The sequence below is a fragment of the Anarhichas minor genome, unplaced genomic scaffold, assembly GCF_050575085.1.
Source record: "Anarhichas minor isolate MPS153535 unplaced genomic scaffold, ASM5057508v1 ptg000016l, whole genome shotgun sequence".
NCBI lineage: Eukaryota > Metazoa > Chordata > Actinopteri > Perciformes > Anarhichadidae > Anarhichas > Anarhichas minor.
The window spans coordinates 4,930,639-4,949,581 of NW_027466462.1; the positions used below are offsets into that span (position 1 = coordinate 4,930,639).

The 18,943-nt window shown below is 45.2% G+C and overlaps 1 protein-coding gene across 7 annotated transcripts in view; it reads left to right on the plus strand.

The window, feature by feature from the left end:
• Positions 1-18,943, plus strand: part of chd3 (chromodomain helicase DNA binding protein 3) — a 34,654-nt gene that overhangs the window by 2,274 nt on the left and 13,437 nt on the right. For 2 of the 7 annotated variants that reach the window (XM_076092682.1, XM_076092676.1), the window contains exons 2-36: positions 638-765; positions 850-1,032; positions 1,106-1,233; positions 2,257-2,504; positions 2,797-2,930; positions 3,026-3,161; positions 3,325-3,500; positions 3,759-4,028; positions 4,283-4,486; positions 4,579-4,802; positions 5,100-5,231; positions 5,371-5,467; positions 5,965-6,156; positions 6,238-6,438; positions 6,559-6,696; positions 7,151-7,272; positions 7,376-7,549; positions 7,804-7,945; positions 8,274-8,405; positions 8,667-8,784; positions 9,479-9,603; positions 9,692-9,923; positions 10,133-10,317; positions 10,537-10,714; positions 10,930-11,016; positions 11,417-11,502; positions 11,961-12,094; positions 12,201-12,345; positions 13,230-13,392; positions 13,502-13,659; positions 14,308-14,506; positions 14,638-14,751; positions 14,845-14,976; positions 15,742-15,850; positions 16,818-16,950. In XM_076092682.1, the coding sequence (XP_075948797.1) occupies positions 638-765; positions 850-1,032; positions 1,106-1,233; positions 2,257-2,504; positions 2,797-2,930; positions 3,026-3,161; positions 3,325-3,500; positions 3,759-4,028; positions 4,283-4,486; positions 4,579-4,802; positions 5,100-5,231; positions 5,371-5,467; positions 5,965-6,156; positions 6,238-6,438; positions 6,559-6,696; positions 7,151-7,272; positions 7,376-7,549; positions 7,804-7,945; positions 8,274-8,405; positions 8,667-8,784; positions 9,479-9,603; positions 9,692-9,923; positions 10,133-10,317; positions 10,537-10,714; positions 10,930-11,016; positions 11,417-11,502; positions 11,961-12,094; positions 12,201-12,345; positions 13,230-13,392; positions 13,502-13,659; positions 14,308-14,506; positions 14,638-14,751; positions 14,845-14,976; positions 15,742-15,850; positions 16,818-16,950 (5,459 nt within the window). The remainder of the gene's footprint in view (positions 1-637; positions 766-849; positions 1,033-1,105; positions 1,234-2,256; positions 2,505-2,796; positions 2,931-3,025; positions 3,162-3,324; positions 3,501-3,758; positions 4,029-4,282; positions 4,487-4,578; positions 4,803-5,099; positions 5,232-5,370; positions 5,468-5,964; positions 6,157-6,237; positions 6,439-6,558; positions 6,697-7,150; positions 7,273-7,375; positions 7,550-7,803; positions 7,946-8,273; positions 8,406-8,666; positions 8,785-9,478; positions 9,604-9,691; positions 9,924-10,132; positions 10,318-10,536; positions 10,715-10,929; positions 11,017-11,416; positions 11,503-11,960; positions 12,095-12,200; positions 12,346-13,229; positions 13,393-13,501; positions 13,660-14,307; positions 14,507-14,637; positions 14,752-14,844; positions 14,977-15,741; positions 15,851-16,817; positions 16,951-18,943) is intronic. The other 5 variants (XM_076092681.1, XM_076092679.1, XM_076092678.1 and 2 more) reach the window with 5 other exon arrangements.

Sequence of the window (18,943 nt, forward strand, 5' to 3'; positions counted from 1 at the left end):
TCTTTTTTTCCCCCACTCCCAAGCCAGGTCAGGTTGCAGGTTAAATTGCTTTACCCGTGGTCGTGATATTGCACGTGCACCGTTGGGTAACAACTGGCCTGATATTTTCCCCATCATTTGCAGTGGAAGCAGAGATTTCAGTGATGTATTTTTGATGCGCTGTGGCGGAGAGTCTTCAATTATACAAGACAGGGGTGCATGTCTACTCTTTGTATTCCCTCAAATCAAAAGTTTAAAAATGTAACAAAAATCTTTTTTACGCATCAGCACTTCTGGAAGCTTTTCAGCTTTGTTTGCAAGAAAAAGGGTGCCGGTCACACTTTTGCATCGCCAATAAACCAATTATCTCCATGCTATGGAACCCCCAACACAGCTGCCAAATCTAATTAACAGCGCTCAGACAAACTGTATCTAATTTAGCACGTGTCACAATTCAGACAGGGTCAGAGGTCGGCGAAGCCACTGTGACTATCAGGCAGCTTCTGTTTGTGCGTAATTATGTTCAGTGGGGATTAGCCGAGTGTTCGGAAGCGTTTGAGAAGGTCACTGCTCGTCTGATTCTAATAGCTGTCTCTCTTCCACGCTTTCCTTTAACCCCCCCCTCCCCCCTCCGTCTCTCCTCTGCTTTTTGTCCCAGAAGAAGAGCCAGAGATATCAGAAAGAGATGTCCCGTGCAAGAAGAAAGGGCGACCGAAGAAAAAGAAGGACACAAAGAAGAAAGACAAAGAGGGGAAACCGGCCAAAGCAAAAAAACGCAAGAAGGTTGTAAGTTTGTCCTGCTTTGTCTTTACTCACTACACTTTTGTAATAATAATGTTTTAATATCTTCCTCTCTCGTCTTCTCTTCAGGGCAGCGATGTAGAGAGAGACTCGGACAGAGAAAGAGACTACGGCGAGAACTCGGACAGCGTAGCCAGCGACTATGGATCTGGAGAGAAAAAGAAGAAGAAGAAACATAAAGAAAGGAAGGAGAAGAAAACCAAGAAGAAGAAAAAAGTCGATGGAGACAGCAGCCAGGAGGAAACAATCAAGGTTAAGAAGAATACAACTTAATCCTTGACGAGTCCATTATCTCTCTCTTCTGATTGGTCTGTTTTTTTCTCAGCAGCCAATAGAGCAGAAGACGTCGGCGCAGCTGGCGAAGGAGTGGGGTCTGGAGGATGTTGATCATACCTTCACAGAGGAAGACTACGGGGAACTCACCAACTACAAAGCCTTCAGCCAGTTCATGAGGTGCAGCGTCCCTCTCTTGTTTTCACGTGGCGTTGATTTGCACGGCAGGATGTAGCTGTTGTTAAATCAAGACACGCTGACGTCACATACGTACACACAGGCGTTAAAAACATGTTGTTATGTGGCGGGGCTCTGTGGCTTCAGTAGGGGGGGACACATTTTTAATAAACAAGCTCTATTTTGATTATTTTTAATGCACTCTGGCACCTTATTTACGTCCAAATTACACTTAAAAAAAGTAGTCGTTGAGTATGCTATTGCTCAGAAAAGGATTAAGTCGGGAGTTGCTGAGTGGAGACAAGTGTGGCTTGAAGGAAGGATTTCAGGAATTAAAAGGAAAGTTTTGCTGCTATTTGGATGTTGAGTCTCTATTTTCCTGCAGAACTATAACGTCCGCACTGTTCATAGTGACAGAGAGAAGTGGTGCTCTCCTGCTACACCCCACAGCTCTTACATGCACTCCTGTGGGATCTTGTTCTACACTTCTACTTCTCAGGTCTGCCTTTTCAAATCATGTATTCCCGCTTGCGAACATCTGCACGTGTACTGTTTGCAGTACACGAAACAACTGGCTACGTCTTTGTATGAAGTTTCAAGCTAGTCGCTAGTCACACGCGGTTAAGCCGTGCTCTACACTGGCAGCACCGTTCAGCCGACACCGTCCGTGGTGAAAACTACCAGCAGCATATCAACACACATACAGGTGGCGTGGGTTGAAAACAACTTGCCTCCGTCTCCCCCTGGAAGCTCTGTCTTCATCATCCCTGCTAGTTGTGCTGGCAGCCTCGGCCTGTGTGGCTGAGTCATACCCGCTTTCACTGTGATAACATGAAGTAATCCATAATGCCCACTGCTTCTATATGTCGGGATGTTATTTTGCTGCCTAAACTCAACTGGCTCCACTAAGCTGTCGTGGAAAACTAAAATATAAACCATTGCTGCGAGTAATACATTAGTCAGTCAAATAGGTATGCCACAGCTCTTTCCAAAGCATTTTAATGATCCTCAAACTCTCGCCCGCAGGCCGATGATCGCCAAGAAGAACCCTAAGATCCCCATGTCAAAGATGATGACCATCCTGGGGGCCAAGTGGAGGGAGTTCAGCTCCAACAACCCCTTCAAGGGCAACGCCGCTGCTGTCGCGGCGACCGCTGCAGCTGCCGCGATCGCCGTCGCCGAGCAGGTCTCTGCAGCGAACGCCTCGCCCGAGCCTCCGCCGCCTCCTCCGCCGCCTCCACCGATCAGAAAGGCCAAGACGAAAGAGGGCAAAGGTCAGTGGTTAGTTTTAGGCCTGCGGTCTTAATTTCCCTGTGCCTCTCTAGTGTCAGTTTCTATGGGATGTAGGAAAAGAGTATCCAGTTAAAACTGAGCCCAGACCATCAGCACAGTGTAACTATACCAATCTTTAACACATGCTGATGTCGTGTGAACAGCTGCTTATATGGTGGTTTACACGACAATATAAGACAACAATCTGACCGTATTTACTCCTTGTTAAGAGAGCTTACACACGTCTTTGTCATTCTTTTATTGCAAATGTTCCATATGCTCTTTTCTGTCCAGGCCCCGGCTTCAAAAAGCGCAGTAAAAGTCCTCGAGTCCCCGACAAGAAGAAGGCTGCAGCGAAGGCTAAAAAGATGGCACCCATTCGTATCAAACTATCGCCTGTAGGTGCCAAGAGGAAGAAGAGTTGCTCAGTGAGTACAACGCTTACGTCTGCTTCCTTCGTTCCGACTTCTGTTCCATGTTCACCCCTTTTTTCTTCACGTGACTCCGTCTTTGTCCCCGTCAGAGCGAGGACATGGACGAGGACGAGTCGGAGCAGGAGGACTCCAGCGTTCACAGCTCCTCCGTTCGCTCCGACAGCTCCGGACGCGTCAAGAAGAACAAGCGAGGGCGGCCCGTCAAAAAGAAGAAGAAAAATACAAGTACAATCACAACGCGCCCGTTATATGCACAGTATATAATGCCTGTCGGACGCGAGCGTCAAATTTCCTTTAAATCATGTTTTTAATCATTATTTTAAATGAGACACGACAACAAAAACACATTGTCAGCCATGTTTCTGTCTTTCTGTGCTCGTCCCTCCAGTCCCAGGTGAAGAGGAGGGGGACGGCTACGAGACGGATCATCAGGACTACTGCGAGGTGTGTCAGCAGGGCGGGGAGATCATCCTGTGCGACACTTGTCCTCGGGCTTATCACCTCGTCTGCCTTGAGCCTGAGCTGGACAAGGCCCCCGAGGGCAAGTGGAGCTGCCCGCACTGCGTGAGTACAACAAGAGCGCGCCTGTTCCTGCTTTCTATTTATGATTTTGGCTTTGCGGTCCTTCTTCACATATCTTCAAAAGTGGTTTTGTTTTGACTCGCTCGGAGCACCGGATGAATGGAGGCTTTGTAGCTGCATCATAAATCTCAGAGGAAAGCTGGCTGGATTCAGACAAACGCAATCCTGCCGGGGTTGTTGATCCATTCAGTAATGTCACAAATATCAATGCTCCTGTTCCTTCGTTCCTTCTTTCTTCAGGAAAAGGAGGGAATCCAGTGGGAAGCGAAGGACGAGGAGTTTGAGGATTTCGAGGAGGACAGCGAGGACAGGGTGATATCAGAGGTCAGCGCCGGGGTCCCCGTCGGGGCGGAGGACGAGGATGACGACCACATTGAGTTCTGTCGGGTGTGCAAAGACGGCGGTGAACTGCTGTGCTGCGACACCTGCACCTCTTCCTACCACATCCACTGTCTCAACCCGCCGCTGCCAGAGATCCCCAACGGAGAGTGGCTGTGTCCGCGATGCACGGTGAGTTGCTATTTGACCAATATGATACACGTGTGTTTTTATTGACTTTACAGTCGGCTCTTTGCATCGATCTGATCGATCAGTCAGGTATACGAGTAACCAGAGGTGTGGGCCTGAGTCACTTGGACTCCAGACAACTTTGACGACTCTTCAGAGAAAGTCTATTTTATTATGTACGGAGATAATAAGCAACAATAACCTGCAACCTCAGCATCAGCCCACACTCCTTACCACAAAGTGTATTCTCCCTCTAGTGTCTGCCAATCAAAGGGCGAGTCCAGAAGATCCTCCACTGGCGATGGGGCGATCCTCCGCCTCCCATCCCGGTTCCCCCCGCTCCCGACACCGCACCCGACGCCCCCCCGCCGCCACCCATGAAGGGCCGAGCCGAGAGGGAGTTCTTTGTCAAGTTGACGGGGCAGTCCTACTGGCACTGTACCTGGATCACTGAGCTGCAGGTGAGAGAGAGAAAAGTTTAACGGAGGGATGGATGTAAAGTGATCTGTATAATCTGTTTAACAATGTTTCTCTCCCTCTTCCTCCCCTCCAGCTTGAGATCTTCCACTCTGTGATGTACAGAAACTACCAGAGGAAGACGGACATGGACGAGCCTCCCAGCCTGGATTACGGGTCGGGTGGAGAGGACGAGAACGGAGTGGGAAAGAGCGAGAAGAGGAGGGCCAAGGACCCCCAGTACGCCATACTGGAAGACAAGTACTACAAATACGGCATCAAGCCGGAGTGGATGATGATCCACCGCATCATCAACTACAGGTGAGGTTTGAGTGCGAGCCCTAGCATGCAGCAGCTGGTCTTCTGTGGGTGTCAAACGTTATGTCATTACTTATGTTAAGCTCTTTAAAAGTAAGATGTTCGAGAACTTAAAGGGGAGCTTCAGTATGTTTCAACCTGGACCCTATTTACCTATTTAGTTAATGATTTATAAAACAATCCAGGGTGTGATTGATTTATATCCAGAAACATAACACATTTCAGGTTGCAGGATTTAGTTTTTTTGGCCTGTTGAAGTACAACCATTCAAACTCTGTGCTGTATGTGTCTGTCTGTCAGCGTGGACAAGAAGGGGACGTACCATTACCTGGTCAAATGGAGAGACCTGACCTATGACCAGTGTACCTGGGAGAGAGATGACCTGGACATCCCTGACTTTGCAATTTACAAGGGCAACTACTGGAGACACAGGTAGGGACCCCCCCCCCCCCCCCTCCCAGTAATGTATAGTTAAATTCATGTGGAACACTATACACATTTATCACTCGTATTTACGTATCTCGTTTGTTTACTTCTGCGTTTGACTCGGCGATAACTTTCCTTCCAACAGAGATGCGATAATGAAGGAGGACCCAGACAAACCCAGGAGGATGAGGAGCAAGAACCAGGAGGGTGAAGAGGAGTCTCCTGTCTCTCCGGTCACTGATGTGAGTCAACAGTATTTTCGGTATCATGATTTTTAACTGCTTCCCGTCTGTATTTCACAGCAAATCTCAGTTCCAGAAGAATGTTTGACGTTCGTTTCTGACTCTCTGGAGCTTCAGTCAGGTTTTAAAAGACAACCTTATCGTTTACAAATGAGGGCTTTGCTTTTATTAAAATGTACAGACTCTTACGCATACTGCTCCATTACCAGTTCCATATAAGATGAAACCATATTCTATTTATGTGTAAATGAATCTACTCAATAAAATGTACAATACATTTTCAAAGGTTTGGGTTGATTTTGAACAAAACTAATACAACTACCTTAATAAATACTTTTATTAGCATTTAAAGCAAATGCTAATAAAAGTATTTCACTTGACTCATATAAAACGGTAATATTTCTATTATTAATACTTTTAAAAACTGTTAAACTACAATAAATTCACTTTGTCCCAATCAGGCTTCTAAATCTCCCCTCTTTCTTCTCTCCGTCCAGCCGACGATAAAATACGAGGATCAGCCCGACTTTGTCACAACGACGGGTGGGACGTTGCACCTGTACCAGCTGGAGGGTCTCAACTGGCTCCGGTTTTCCTGGTCTCAGGGCACAGACACCATCCTGGCAGACGAGATGGGCCTCGGCAAGACCATCCAGACCATCGTCTTCCTCTACTCGCTCTTCAAAGAGGTACCGGGGCCCCACGGTCCTATTATTCTCCTCTTTCACCGAAAGACCCGTATGAATTGTTGCTCCTCCTCCGTCCCTCAGGGCCACACTAAAGGCCCGTTCCTGGTCAGCGCTCCGCTCTCCACCATCATCAACTGGGAGAGGGAGTTTGAGATGTGGGCGCCCGACTTCTACGTGGTGACGTACTCGGGGGACAAGGACAGCCGAGCCACCATCAGAGAGAACGAGTTCTCCTTCGACGAAACGGCCATCAAAGGAGGGAAGAAGCCCTTCAAACTCAGGGTGAGGAGGGAGGGCGTTAACCATCATAATATGAAAAAAACAAATGATGAAATAATCTTAACATAATATCTAACATCCTGTCCTCCTTCCTCTTCTGTTCCCCCTCTTGTCGTCCTGCAGAGAGAGGCTTCCATCAAGTTCCACGTGCTGCTGACCTCCTACGAGTTGGTGACCATCGACCAGACGGCGCTCAAGTCCATCGACTGGGCCTGTCTGGTGGTGGACGAGGCTCACCGCCTCAAGAACAACCAGTCCAAGGTACTGTAGCCATGTGTGCATGTTAATATCAGTGCTATTATAGCCTTTATTATAAGAACCCTTAAATATGGGTTTTTAAGAATTGTGTGAGGTTTCACGGTTGAAAGAAATAACTTGTCAGCGCTCTCTGGTGGACAAACTATGTAATGGCAACACTTTATAAATTAACTACGGAATCTTAAACATATTTTGGGCATTTTTCAACTGCAAGTTATTGTTACTTAAATTTAATTTACTTTATTATGCTCTATATAAATCAGTAGTAGACCTGTAGTAGTCCAATGACAATAAATAATTTAATGAATGCATTATATGACAAATACTTTATAGTTATGTTTTGTTTTGTTTGTTAGACGTAGTGCTGCCTTTACATCCAATGAGGAAAATAATAATATTGTCAAACATGTATGAAATCATTTCAGATGTTTGACAGGGAGTTTTCTTGTTGTTGCAGTTTTTCAGGCGTCTGAACGACTATAAGATCGACCACAAGCTGCTGCTGACTGGAACTCCTCTACAGAACAACCTGGAGGAGCTGTTCCACCTGCTCAACTTCCTCACGCCCAACCGCTTCAAGTAGGACTTCTCATTGATAATTCATTGATGTAGTCAGATACTAATGCTAATAATTTGAACCAGTGTATTACCAGTCCTTCACCCAGTCCATCTCTCCGTACAGTAACCTTGAAGGCTTCCTGGAGGAGTTCGCCGACATCTCCAAGGAGGACCAGATCAAGAAGCTCCACGACCTGCTGGGGCCTCACATGCTGCGGAGGCTGAAGGCCGACGTCTTCAAGAACATGCCCTCCAAGACCGAGCTGATTGTCCGAGTGGAGCTGAGCCCCATGCAGAAGTACGACACACGGAACATTTCCCTCCAGCTATGATATTAACCATTTCGCCTGTTTTTTAAAAGAAGGCACCGTGAAGAAATACTAAACATTTAAAATAGCTTTCTACACAACAAATTTAGCCTGAAACACGCCTATTAGAAATGGGTCATATTATTAATTTAATGGACATTACCGAGCCCCACACTGAAAATGGCACAGATACATAAAATGTTAGTTATATATGATAGTACATTGAATATGTTTTTAAATACAGGAAATACTACAAGCTGATTCTGACCAAGAACTTTGAGGCGCTGAACTCGAAAGGTGGAGGAAACCAGGTGTCCCTGCTCAACATCATGATGGACCTGAAGAAGTGCTGCAACCACCCCTACCTCTTCCCCGTCGCCTCCATTGTAAGAACAGACAAACACACACATGTCCTTGTCCTTGACAATAATACAACCATAACGTCATAACGCTTCAGTAGAAATAGAATAGAAGAAAACCAATGACAGTCCTCCTTTATTTGCTAGCGTTTCACTTCTTTTTAAACCATCTGCTTTGATTTAGTCCTGAATTTGCAGAACAGGGACACCTTGTGGGGATGTTCAGTAGTGCTTTTTCTAGTCATATGTGTACTTTCAAGATGTAGGGTCTGGTTAAAAATCACAGTTGAGATGTCATTTGTTCCTTGTGGCATGGTACGTGTGTGTGTGTGTGTGTGTGTGTGTGTGTGTGTAGGAAGCCCAAAAAACCCCAAACGGTGCTTACGAGGGGTCGGCCCTCATTAAGGCCTCTGGGAAACTGACACTGATGCAGAAGATGCTGAGGAAACTGAAAGAGCAGGGGCACCGAGTACTGGTCTTCTCACAGGTACACACTCGCATGGACACTCGTATACAGCATGCTTAAGCCCAGGCAAGCAGAAACACACAGACACACAGACACACACAGACACACACACACACACGCCAGATGGCCACCTCCCTTCACAGATGTTATATTATTCCCATGACACCTCCAGAAGGCTCAGCAGCAGACTGATTGCAGCTGTGCGTGGGTAAAGATGAAAACGCACACACGTGACTGGTCATTCGATTTCCTTTTTTTTTTTCTCTGTCCTCCATTTATTAGATGACTAAAATGATGGATTTACTAGAAGATTTCCTGGACCATGAAGGTTACAAGTATGAAAGAATCGATGGAAGCGTCACAGGGGCGCTGAGGCAAGAGGCCATTGATCGCTTCAATGGTGAGATACCCGATGATGTGCACTCACTAGAGGCGCAGTAAGATGTCTCCGGCACAAACTGCACTGCTCAGTGTTCAGTAGTTCCTTAAAACTGACAGAAATAATATGTTCTACTTCACAAGAAAACAGACTGCCGACTGCTGTGCTCACTACAAGCTTCATGTAAACGACAGAACTTCCTGTTTCTTCAAAATAAGAGTCCCCACTTCCGCCTAACACATGTTAATGTCAGGGACAGCTGGCTAAATAAAACGGGACTCTAACGAGGAGGTAGCATAATGCTAATACTGTATCAGTACTGCATACACTGTTTGCTTTGTTGGTTGATTTTAAACCTCCAAGATGGATTATTTTTGTGTGCGATTGTTAGATTGAAATGCAAGTAGATGGTAGTGCAGATGGAGTCGGGCAAGAGGATCAGAGCTGTGACTCAGTTGCTAGAACTGATGCCAAACTGACATTAGTCAAAGGATGAGAAGCACTGTGTCGCATGCTGAGTGTGACTCGTCCATATCACTAAGCAGATGTTGGCAACAAATGGCATTAAATTATATTGTGAAATCCTCACTATCTACTGAAGTGAAGTCTGTATAACCACCGTAAAGATAACCTATGTTAGTGGCATCAAAGGAATCCTGTCATTAAAGAGAGATGATTAATGAAACTGTCTGTTTGACTCTCTGTGTCTCTGCAGCTCCTGGTGCTTGCCAGTTTTGTTTCCTGCTCTCCACCAGAGCGGGAGGTTTGGGCATCAACTTGGCCACAGCAGACACCGTCGTCATCTTCGACTCGGACTGGAACCCTCACAATGACATACAGGTACGTCGGACTGGCAGCAGCCGAGGAAGGAAACGATTTCATCCGACGTAAACGTCACGTGTCGCCTTGTGTTCCCTTCTCCGCGCAGGCGTTCAGTCGAGCCCACCGAATCGGGCAGGCCAACAAGGTGATGATCTACCGCTTTGTGACGCGAGCCAGCGTGGAGGAGCGCATCACCCAGGTGGCCAAGAGGAAGATGATGCTGACCCACCTGGTGGTCCGGCCAGGCCTGGGATCCAAAGCCGGCTCCATGAGCAAACAGGAACTGGACGACATCCTCAAGTTTGGGACAGAAGAGCTCTTCAAAGATGAACTAGAACGTGAGTTTCTTTTTGCGAAGAGAAATTAGGATTTTCAGTCAAATATTATAATGTGGGAATTTGGAGCTTTGCGGTTTAGGTCCAAGTTGCAGTGGGATTGATTCAGTGAAGAGTTGGCAGGCTTCAGACTACAAGAAAACCTTTATTTGTGAAATTTATCTAATAGAACAGGACAAATGATTCCCATTTTTGAACTCCACGTGTGGCAGGCATGAAGAACAGTTCGGGGGATAAAGTTGAGGACGAGGGCAGCGTGATCCACTACGACAACGTCGCCATCGATAGGCTGCTGGACCGGAGCCAAGACGCCACAGACGACCCGGACGTGCAGAACATGAACGAGTACCTCAGCTCCTTTAAAGTGGCCCAGTACATGGTCCGAGAGGAGGATAAGGTGAACAGGATGTTACAATTAATATGATTAAAAAATGTATATTCATGCACCTGACAAGCTTACTCAAGTCTTATAATAGTCACTCACTATAGAATCTATGTCCTCACACGGATTTCAAAGGGATTATTTGATTTATCAACTGAATGAAAATTACTGAAAGAAATATATTTTGATAAACCATTAACTAATTAACTGGCGTGTACTTTTCTGACGCTCCAGGTCGAGGAGATCGAGCGGGAGATCATCAAGCAGGAGGAGAACGTGGATCCGGATTATTGGGAGAAGCTGTTGCGGCACCACTACGAGCAGCAACAAGAGGACCTGACAAGCAAACTGGGCAAAGGCAAGAGGAACCGCAAGCCGGTCAACTACAACGACGCCGCGCAGGAAGACCAAGGTAGGGACCGGGTTTGGACCCGGTGCTGCATGGACCTGTGAAAAAGCTCAAGTAAGAGGAAGAATCTCCTGCAAGTTGTTTCGTATCAAGCCCTGAATTCAAAAATTGAATCCTAAGAACGAGCATGAAATGATCTATCTTCAGTTTGAGTTATTACTTGCACAGTGGAAGTGAATGGGCCCGGCCTATTGACAGACCACCGTGTGCTGTTTCAGAGTGGCATGCTGACATTTCAGATAACCAGTCCGAGTATTCGGTGGGCTCCGAGGAGGAGGACGAGGACTTCGACGATCGGCCAGAAGGTAAGGAGAGACGAAGTTAAAGAGACGTTAAACCCCAAGCAGTGCTGCTCATGAAATATGACAGCTGCCTGTTTGAACACACGCACATACACGCACACACTCAGGTCTGTGTTGAATTATTACAAGTTGAATTTGATTTAGTTGTAACAGTTGCCTGGCAGGGTCGAACACATCACATTCCCAAAAAATGCAACACGCCAACCACCTCCTCCCCCTGGACTTCAGATGGAAGGAAATGGCTCAAAGCATTTCAGAAGTTTTAGATTCTTGGTTGACGTACTGACGGAATACTCGCCGTAAATTTCAAGAAAGCTCCACAAAATCCTCCCTCTCCTTCCAGCTCGTGTTACCCTCTGTATGTTTTCACCATCCTGTCTGTTGCCCCCTTGTAAACCTGCAGGTCGAAGGCATTCTCGTCGCCAGTTGAGGAACGAGAAGGACAAACCTCTGCCTCCCCTTCTGGCCAGAGTGGGAGGCAACCTTGAGGTTTGCACGACTCTCTGCAACCAGTTCTGCTTTCATTTTGTCTGTTTTTTATTGCGATGTTACTGGAATCTGACAGCTTTGTTTTAACTTGACTTACGCTCTTAGATATTTTTCCAACAGTCCAACAATCTCAAATTGGAGATGGCAGCAAAGGCTGTTACATCGCCAACAACTCTGAACCTTCCAAGCTCATTTATCATCCTGATAATATTGGACGTGCTTGTAATGGCCTGCATTGTTCTTGCGAGGATTTAGTTTATTTTAACGTTATTAGGCAGTCCAAAAAAAAAAAGGCCTCGGGAAGAAATACACGGATGTCTGCAGGCAAATTTAAGCTTTCTCATCCTGACATTTTCATTTGAAGTCTTCCAGAATAATAACCAATACATTTTAAAAAGATGACACTATTTACACTGCTCAGCAAAAATATACTGTTAAATATACTGTCATTTTGATAGGTGCTGGGCTTCAACACCCGCCAGCGAAAGGCTTTCCTGAACGCAGTGATGCGCTGGGGGATGCCGACCCAGGACGCATTCTCCTCTCAGTGGCTGGTCAGAGACCTCAGGGGCAAGACCGAGAAAGAGTTCAAGTAAGGAAAAAAAAACACATTGATTGAATCCAGATGTAGTCTTTATCCATTTCTATCTGCCCTCTGACCATATTTTCTTCCTCTTCTTCTACATCTTCTTTGCCAGAGCCTACGTGTCTCTCTTTATGCGTCACTTATGCGAGCCGGTGGCTGACGGAGCGGAGACGTTCGCGGACGGCGTGCCGAGGGAGGGCCTGTGTCGCCAGCCCGTCCTCACGCGCATCGGCGTCATGTCCCTCGTCAAGAAGAAGGTCAGACCAAATGCTGTTCGCCTTCCTAAGTCGAGACAAAAGTGGTGAATGGAGCAAGCTATGACACTTAAAGTTGTAATCCTTAGGGTTCCAGCCCTGGTTGAGTTTGAGACACCTGTTGTTACGGTGGTAACACAGGTACAGTTTAGCAAGACAGCTAAAATAGGCCGTTGCATTTCCTGTGATTGCTTCACAATAAAAACCCAGCCTGCTTTGCGTTAGCAGTAACTTCTGATGTGTTGTTAAGAGAGTAGAAATCAGCATACATGCATAATTTCCTGTGAATCCCTCATGTGTATGTCGGCAATTAGAATCCAGTGCAGGAATGGCGGACTCCGCCACTAACGATGAACACTTGTCATATTGAGAGATAATTACTGAATGTAAAAGCTTTGACTAGCTATTGCTGAAACAATGCAGACTATAAATAGAACCAAAAACAGGGTTTGCTTTTAATACATTCAAAGGATTGTAACTTTAATATAGCACCTCCATATCAGCAGGGTGTCTACAGCCCCATATGAAGTTACTAAGATGTCTTTAACTAAAACTGTAAGACAATATAGTCTTGAGGTATTAACGTAACTAAAATGAGAGCTCTTTTTCCAGTGAAGAAATCCACCATTACATCTTGAAAGATGTTCCGATTACCTTGCTGCTTTCAGTTTGCCAGACATGAATTTATCCAAATATCTTCAATCCAGTTTTCAGTCCAACATGTTTAAACGTGCTGACATCCTGATCTGCTGTCAATGCCGGGGGGAATGTTTGATATACTGCCAGGCGAGCAGGGCATGTGGGTGGTGAGTTTAAATAAGGTGGTATTAGGTAAAGTGAACATGTGCCAAGCTTTTTTTTTATTTCGCTGACTGTTTCTTATTCAGATCCAGGAGTTTGAGCACATCAACGGGCGGTGGAGTCTTCCAGAGCTCAAGCCTGAGCTCATCATAGACAAGTGCTCCTCCAGGGCCTCCTCTCCTGCCGTGAAGACCACCACGCCCACCTCTGAGGCCAGCTATAACAACACACCTTGCACCTCCAAGCCAGGTAACCAAACACACACACACACATGGTCACATTTACCAGTTCCAGCAGGGGGCGCTCCATGTAAAGGGCAGCAGATAAAGTTGGAGTTGTGCTATGCGTTTGTGTGCAGCGACCCCTGCTCCATCAGACAAGCTGGAAAAGAACGGAAAGGAGGGAGAGAAGGAGGAGGACAAAGAGGAAAGCGAGGCCCAGGCTGACAAAGAGAGGGAGAAGGAGAAGGATGAGGGGAAAGAGGTGGACAGCAACAGGACTGCAGACCCTGAAGAGGTGGGACACTGTCAGCTGACGCATCTACATTCTGTGGTCACAGCGTGGTCCTCATCAGCCAATTATTTCTTTACATTCTCATATAGATTTCTATTTTTGCATCCTACGTCAGATGCGGCGTATTCTTTAATAAAAGAGCTTTATGCCTCCTTTTAAGTCATATTACAGTGTTACCAATATTTTGCATGGGTTTTAACACAAATCCCATAGACTTTACATTACTTTCAACAATTTTCCAAAGCGTGCTATCCATTTTTTCTCTGTTATATTTTTCTTCCTTCCAGTCGACCACCGGTTTCTGTTCAATTTCATACAGCTTGAAAATCAAAACGTCCATTGTTATCGTGTAGCAAAGGGTGCCGACTTCAAATAATTCATGCTTTCAGTGGAATCACAGCGGCATTTTCATATCATTAAGAAACCACCACAGCATGCTCTGGAAAATGTTAAGTAAATGAAATGAATAGCAAAAAGGCTACGTCATACAAAGTCACTGATCGGGCCTGTTTAATAAACTATAAACCTTATAGTATGCATAATAATGATTCAGTTCAGTTCTGTAAAAGCTGATTAAATGCTGACATTTGAAGATTTTACCACACAACGACAAACTCGATGAGTGACTGCATATTGTGCTTCTTTCCATAGCTTTCCTCTTCGACAAAAGACACAGCAGAAAATGTGTCCCCGGGTCAAAGAAACCAAGGCACAGAGGACAGCGACCTGAAAGAGGAGGAGAAGAAAGAAACAAGTGACTCTCCGGCCGCCACGACCGAGGAGAAAAGAGTACAGGAGGAGAGTAAAGAGGAGACGAAACAGGACGCGGAGGTCAAAGAAGAGAAATCAGGTAAAAAAACAAAACACAGGAAAGAAACTTCATAAGTCAGTCTGATGAAATCCAACATGCACAAACGGATGAAGCAGGTTTGTGTGGAGCGAAAAGTCCTTTCTAACGTAATGTTTGTTTTCCTGCGAAAGGAGAAAAGGCGTGGGAGGGGGAGGAGAAAGACAAAGAAAAGCGGGAAGAGACACCTCCAGCAACCGAAGCGACAGATGCCAAGGATAAGACCGAGGTGTCTGACGTGAAGAAAGGTACGCTTTACTGTCCGTAATGGTACGCTGCCATGAATACACAAGCACAATATCTTTGCTAAATGATAACTTCGCCGTCTTTCTCGATAACAGAGGAGGTCAAAGGTGAAAAGGATGCTGGGAAAGAAGTCAGAGCGGCCAAAGAGGATGCGCCCAAGGGCTACGTGAGGCCTCCCATTGAGCGACCTCGCTTTATGTTCAACATCGCAGACGGCGGCTTCACCGGTCAGTACCGATTCCCCCGCAGTGGTTGATCTATGTGGTAGTTTGTACACTAATGCATTTTAAAGATTCTATGTAAGGCACTCAATTGCACTGGACATCATTCATCTCTTCCAACTACTTTAACCGTCTACGTTTACTTCTTCAACATTCATTGAGGGCGTTTTATTTGGTAGTGATCAGCAGGATAACTATTCAAAAAGGCCGTTCTCTTGCACAAACCTCTTCAGGAACAGGTTCATCTGAAAGGACAAAAACAGCTGACCCTTTTGGTGCAGATTGTGTCAGTTCTGCAAAGACCTTCCTGAGATCTCAGGATCTGCATCAGGACATCTGAAGAAGATCCCTGACGGTTCAAAGCAATGACGGCTAATAAAGATTCTAGTTGTAAGATCTAAATATTTTAATTGTACTTCAATACAAGAACTGCATCCCGATTCATTAGATGTACACAAAAACGTTATGCATTGTTTAAAACCACAGAATCCCTGAAAAATGAGGGGAGTAAAGGTAAAAATAACTTGCTAACATGCCCAAACAAGTGACTAAGCAGTCTAAATGGCATAAAACTCACAACTAAAACAAACAAAAAAAACATTCCCCGTGCTTTCCAGAGCTTCTGTTTGAAAGCCAAAATGATCTCCACCTTGATGACAAACCCAGAAAAGCTCTTTGTGCCGTGGAAACACCTGCAGTCAGGTTTCAGCGAGCCAAGCCCTCTCTTTGAGACCGGCCTCATGTTTATATTGTGTTGGCTTCGCCCTGCAGAGCTGCACACTCTCTGGCAGAACGAGGAGCGGGCTGCCATCTCTTCGGGGAAGATGAACGAGATCTGGCACCGCCGACACGACTTCTGGCTCCTGGCGGGAATCGTGATGTATCCTTGATGACCCCCGATGTGTTTATTTTGCTATAAGTCGGCAGAAGCCCGACGTAATAAGCCAGCCAGAGCTCGGTAAACAGCAAACTGTGTCTGCTGGAAGCCAATGGAGTGGGTCATTTAGTTCATGTTGTTCCCGCTATTATGGTAATCAAGGCCATGCAGCATTCACATAAAACATTGTTTTCATTATTCCGTGAGCTAATCATGAGAGCCGTGGTTAGACTGAAATAAAAGGAGGGACATGCTTTGTTTCAGAACCTGCCTGAAGCCTTTTTTTTTTTGGGGCTAAAATAACTGCAATTTTGTATTTTAAGACGATATAAAATCGAGTTAATCGCTCCTCAAAAATCAATGTTCAGCTTTCAGGAATAGCTCCCAAAAACAAGCTCAACTTTGGCTCAACATTTGCTTTCTTTCTCAGGGTCAGATTGATACCGCTCTCATGTCTGTTGCTTCACTTGGCATAAAAACTGGAGGCAGTGGCAAACCGCGAGCCTGGCTGGCTCATAATAGTCAAAAGTCGTTTTTTATATTTCTGTTTGTGAACGCATTAAGCAAATGACTTCTCATTAATGATCTTTAGTATGAAGCTGGAGTCTAGTTAGTCTGTACAAAAACAGAAATTTAAACTCTACAGTTTGTGGTTTAAGGGCATTATAATTGCATAATTGGCATATTTTTTTAAAACTTTGGACAGAGCCAAGTTAGCTGTTTCCCCATGTTCCTTATGCCAATCGTCTCCTGGCTACAGCTCTGTAGTCATTAGAGCTGTGCCGATCTTCTCATCTAACTCTCGGTAAGAGAGCAAGTACACTTATTTTACAACTCCTTTTAATTCTGGTGTGCTTTGTAACTTTTACATTGCAAAAATAGTTTTGGAAAACCTTCCCTGTTTAGCTTCCCTGCTTCCCGCTGTCTCTTGCCCAAAAGTGTTACGTGACCCTTGACCCCCCTGTGCCAGTCACGGCTACGCCCGGTGGCAGGACATCCAGAACGACCCCCAGTTCGCCATCGTCAACGAGCCTTTCAAATCGCAGGCGAATAAAGGCAACTTCCTGGAGATGAAGAACAAGTTCCTGGCTCGACGCTTCAAGGTAAGACGAGATAATAGCTTCACCTTGACTGTGGATACACACTAGACGAGGCAAGGCAGGGCAAGTTCACTTGTATAGCACATTTCAGCAACAAGGCAATTCACAGTGCTTTACATTAAACATCAAAAGCAAAGGAAACGCACCAAAAAAGCACATTCAAATTCAATTTAAAAACAGTCATTAAAGAGCCAAGAGAGTGGAACATAAAGATAAGCTGAATAAAATAATAAAGTAACAGTACAGTGTAAGAAATTTACGATTATTTGATTTAATAAAAGGCAGCTGCTGAAAGAAAAGTATTCAGCCTTGATTATAAAATAAGTTATTTTTGGCGGAAACCATTCAGTGCTTCATAAATCAACAGTAGTATTTTTAAGTAACTTCTTTGGCAGACAAAGCCGGTGAAAAGACCTCAGAACTGGTGTGATGTGATCCAGCGTTCTGAATCAGCTGCAGCTGTCTAATACATTTTTTTTTAGTGCGACCCACAAAAACTTGGTGTTATCATGGGCTGTGTCCGAAATCACTTCCTACTCACCATATAGCAAAATATCCCACAATGCATCGTTAAAAGTAGTGTACAACCTCTACATAGGAGTCCCTGGATAGGGAGTAGGGAGTAGTGAATGAGTGAAGGATCTCAGACACAGCCACGGACTCAGACCTGAATTTCAACAGCCGCATTAAGAGGATTACAACGTCAGCCTACTATCGCTTTAAGAATATATCGAGGATTAAAGCACTTATGTCTCAGCTGGATTTGGAAAAACTGATCCGTGCATTTATCTCCAGTAGACTCTCGACTGCTGTAACAGCGTTTTCTGGCTTGGTCTGTGGTTTTTAACATTGCTGATTGAAGATTTAAACATTCCACATTGGCTCCAAAAACAACTTCTTCAGTTTTGTCTTTGTTTAATTAAAGAAAACATCCAGTTGTTGATTTGTTCAATGCACTTACTCAGTGCTTGTATTGGACCACAGTCCCCTGGTTATACGGTTATGTAAACGTGTGTGTCGTCTGCATAATTATGGTAACTTATTTTGTTGTTTTCCATAATCTGAACCAGTGGAAGCATGTAGATGTTAAACAGAAGAGGCCCCAGAATGGAGCCTTGGGGAACTCCACTCAGATGTGTCGTTACCTATAGACACTAAGTAGTCCCTGTTCTTCAAGAATGATTCGAACCAGCTTAGTTACTGTTCCAGGAGGTCCCGCCCAGTTTTCCAGTCAGTCTAGTAATGTGTTGTGGTTGACCGAGTCAAATGCAGCCCTGAGGTCCAGTAATACTAAGGCTGAAATTCTACCATTGTTTGTGTTGAAGTGTTTGTTACTGAGGACCTTTAACAAGAGCAGGCTCAGTGCTGTGGTGTGGTCGAAACACTGACTGGAAGACATCAAAACAGTTCTTAAGTGCCAAGAAGTTGTTGAAAAACAGCATTTTCAAAAAACGGGTGGTTTCATATGGCTCTTTAATTATTCATTAATGTTGTGTCGAGATTTTTTTTTTTTAAAGTGGCTTGATGGTTCCAGTTTTCAGGGCCTGCGGGAAGACACCTGAAAGAAGAGACATGTTTGCAATTTGTAGAAGATCTGAGGCCAGGCAATTTAAAACATTTTTGAAAAAGCCCGTTGGCAGAATATCAAGGCAGCAGGACGAGGATTTCAGATGTTGCATAATGTCCTCCAGGTTTTTATGGTTGACCGGATAAAGTCTTGTCGCGGTATTTTAATTGACTTTAAGTGGACACAGGGAAAACACATATCCTTTACTGGATATGGAGGCACTGGCTGCCTGTCTGAATTTCTGAATTTCCATAACGGGCCCTATGTGGGTCAGCCCTACTCTCATGCAAACAAACTATTTTAGGAACATTTCGCAGTGTCTTTCGGTCACCTGACTCGTTTGATGGTCGGATGACAGATGCCCCTAGACCCACATATTGGCTCGGCGGTACTGCTGACCGCTGCATTTCTGGAAGAGCTCTCATCCTG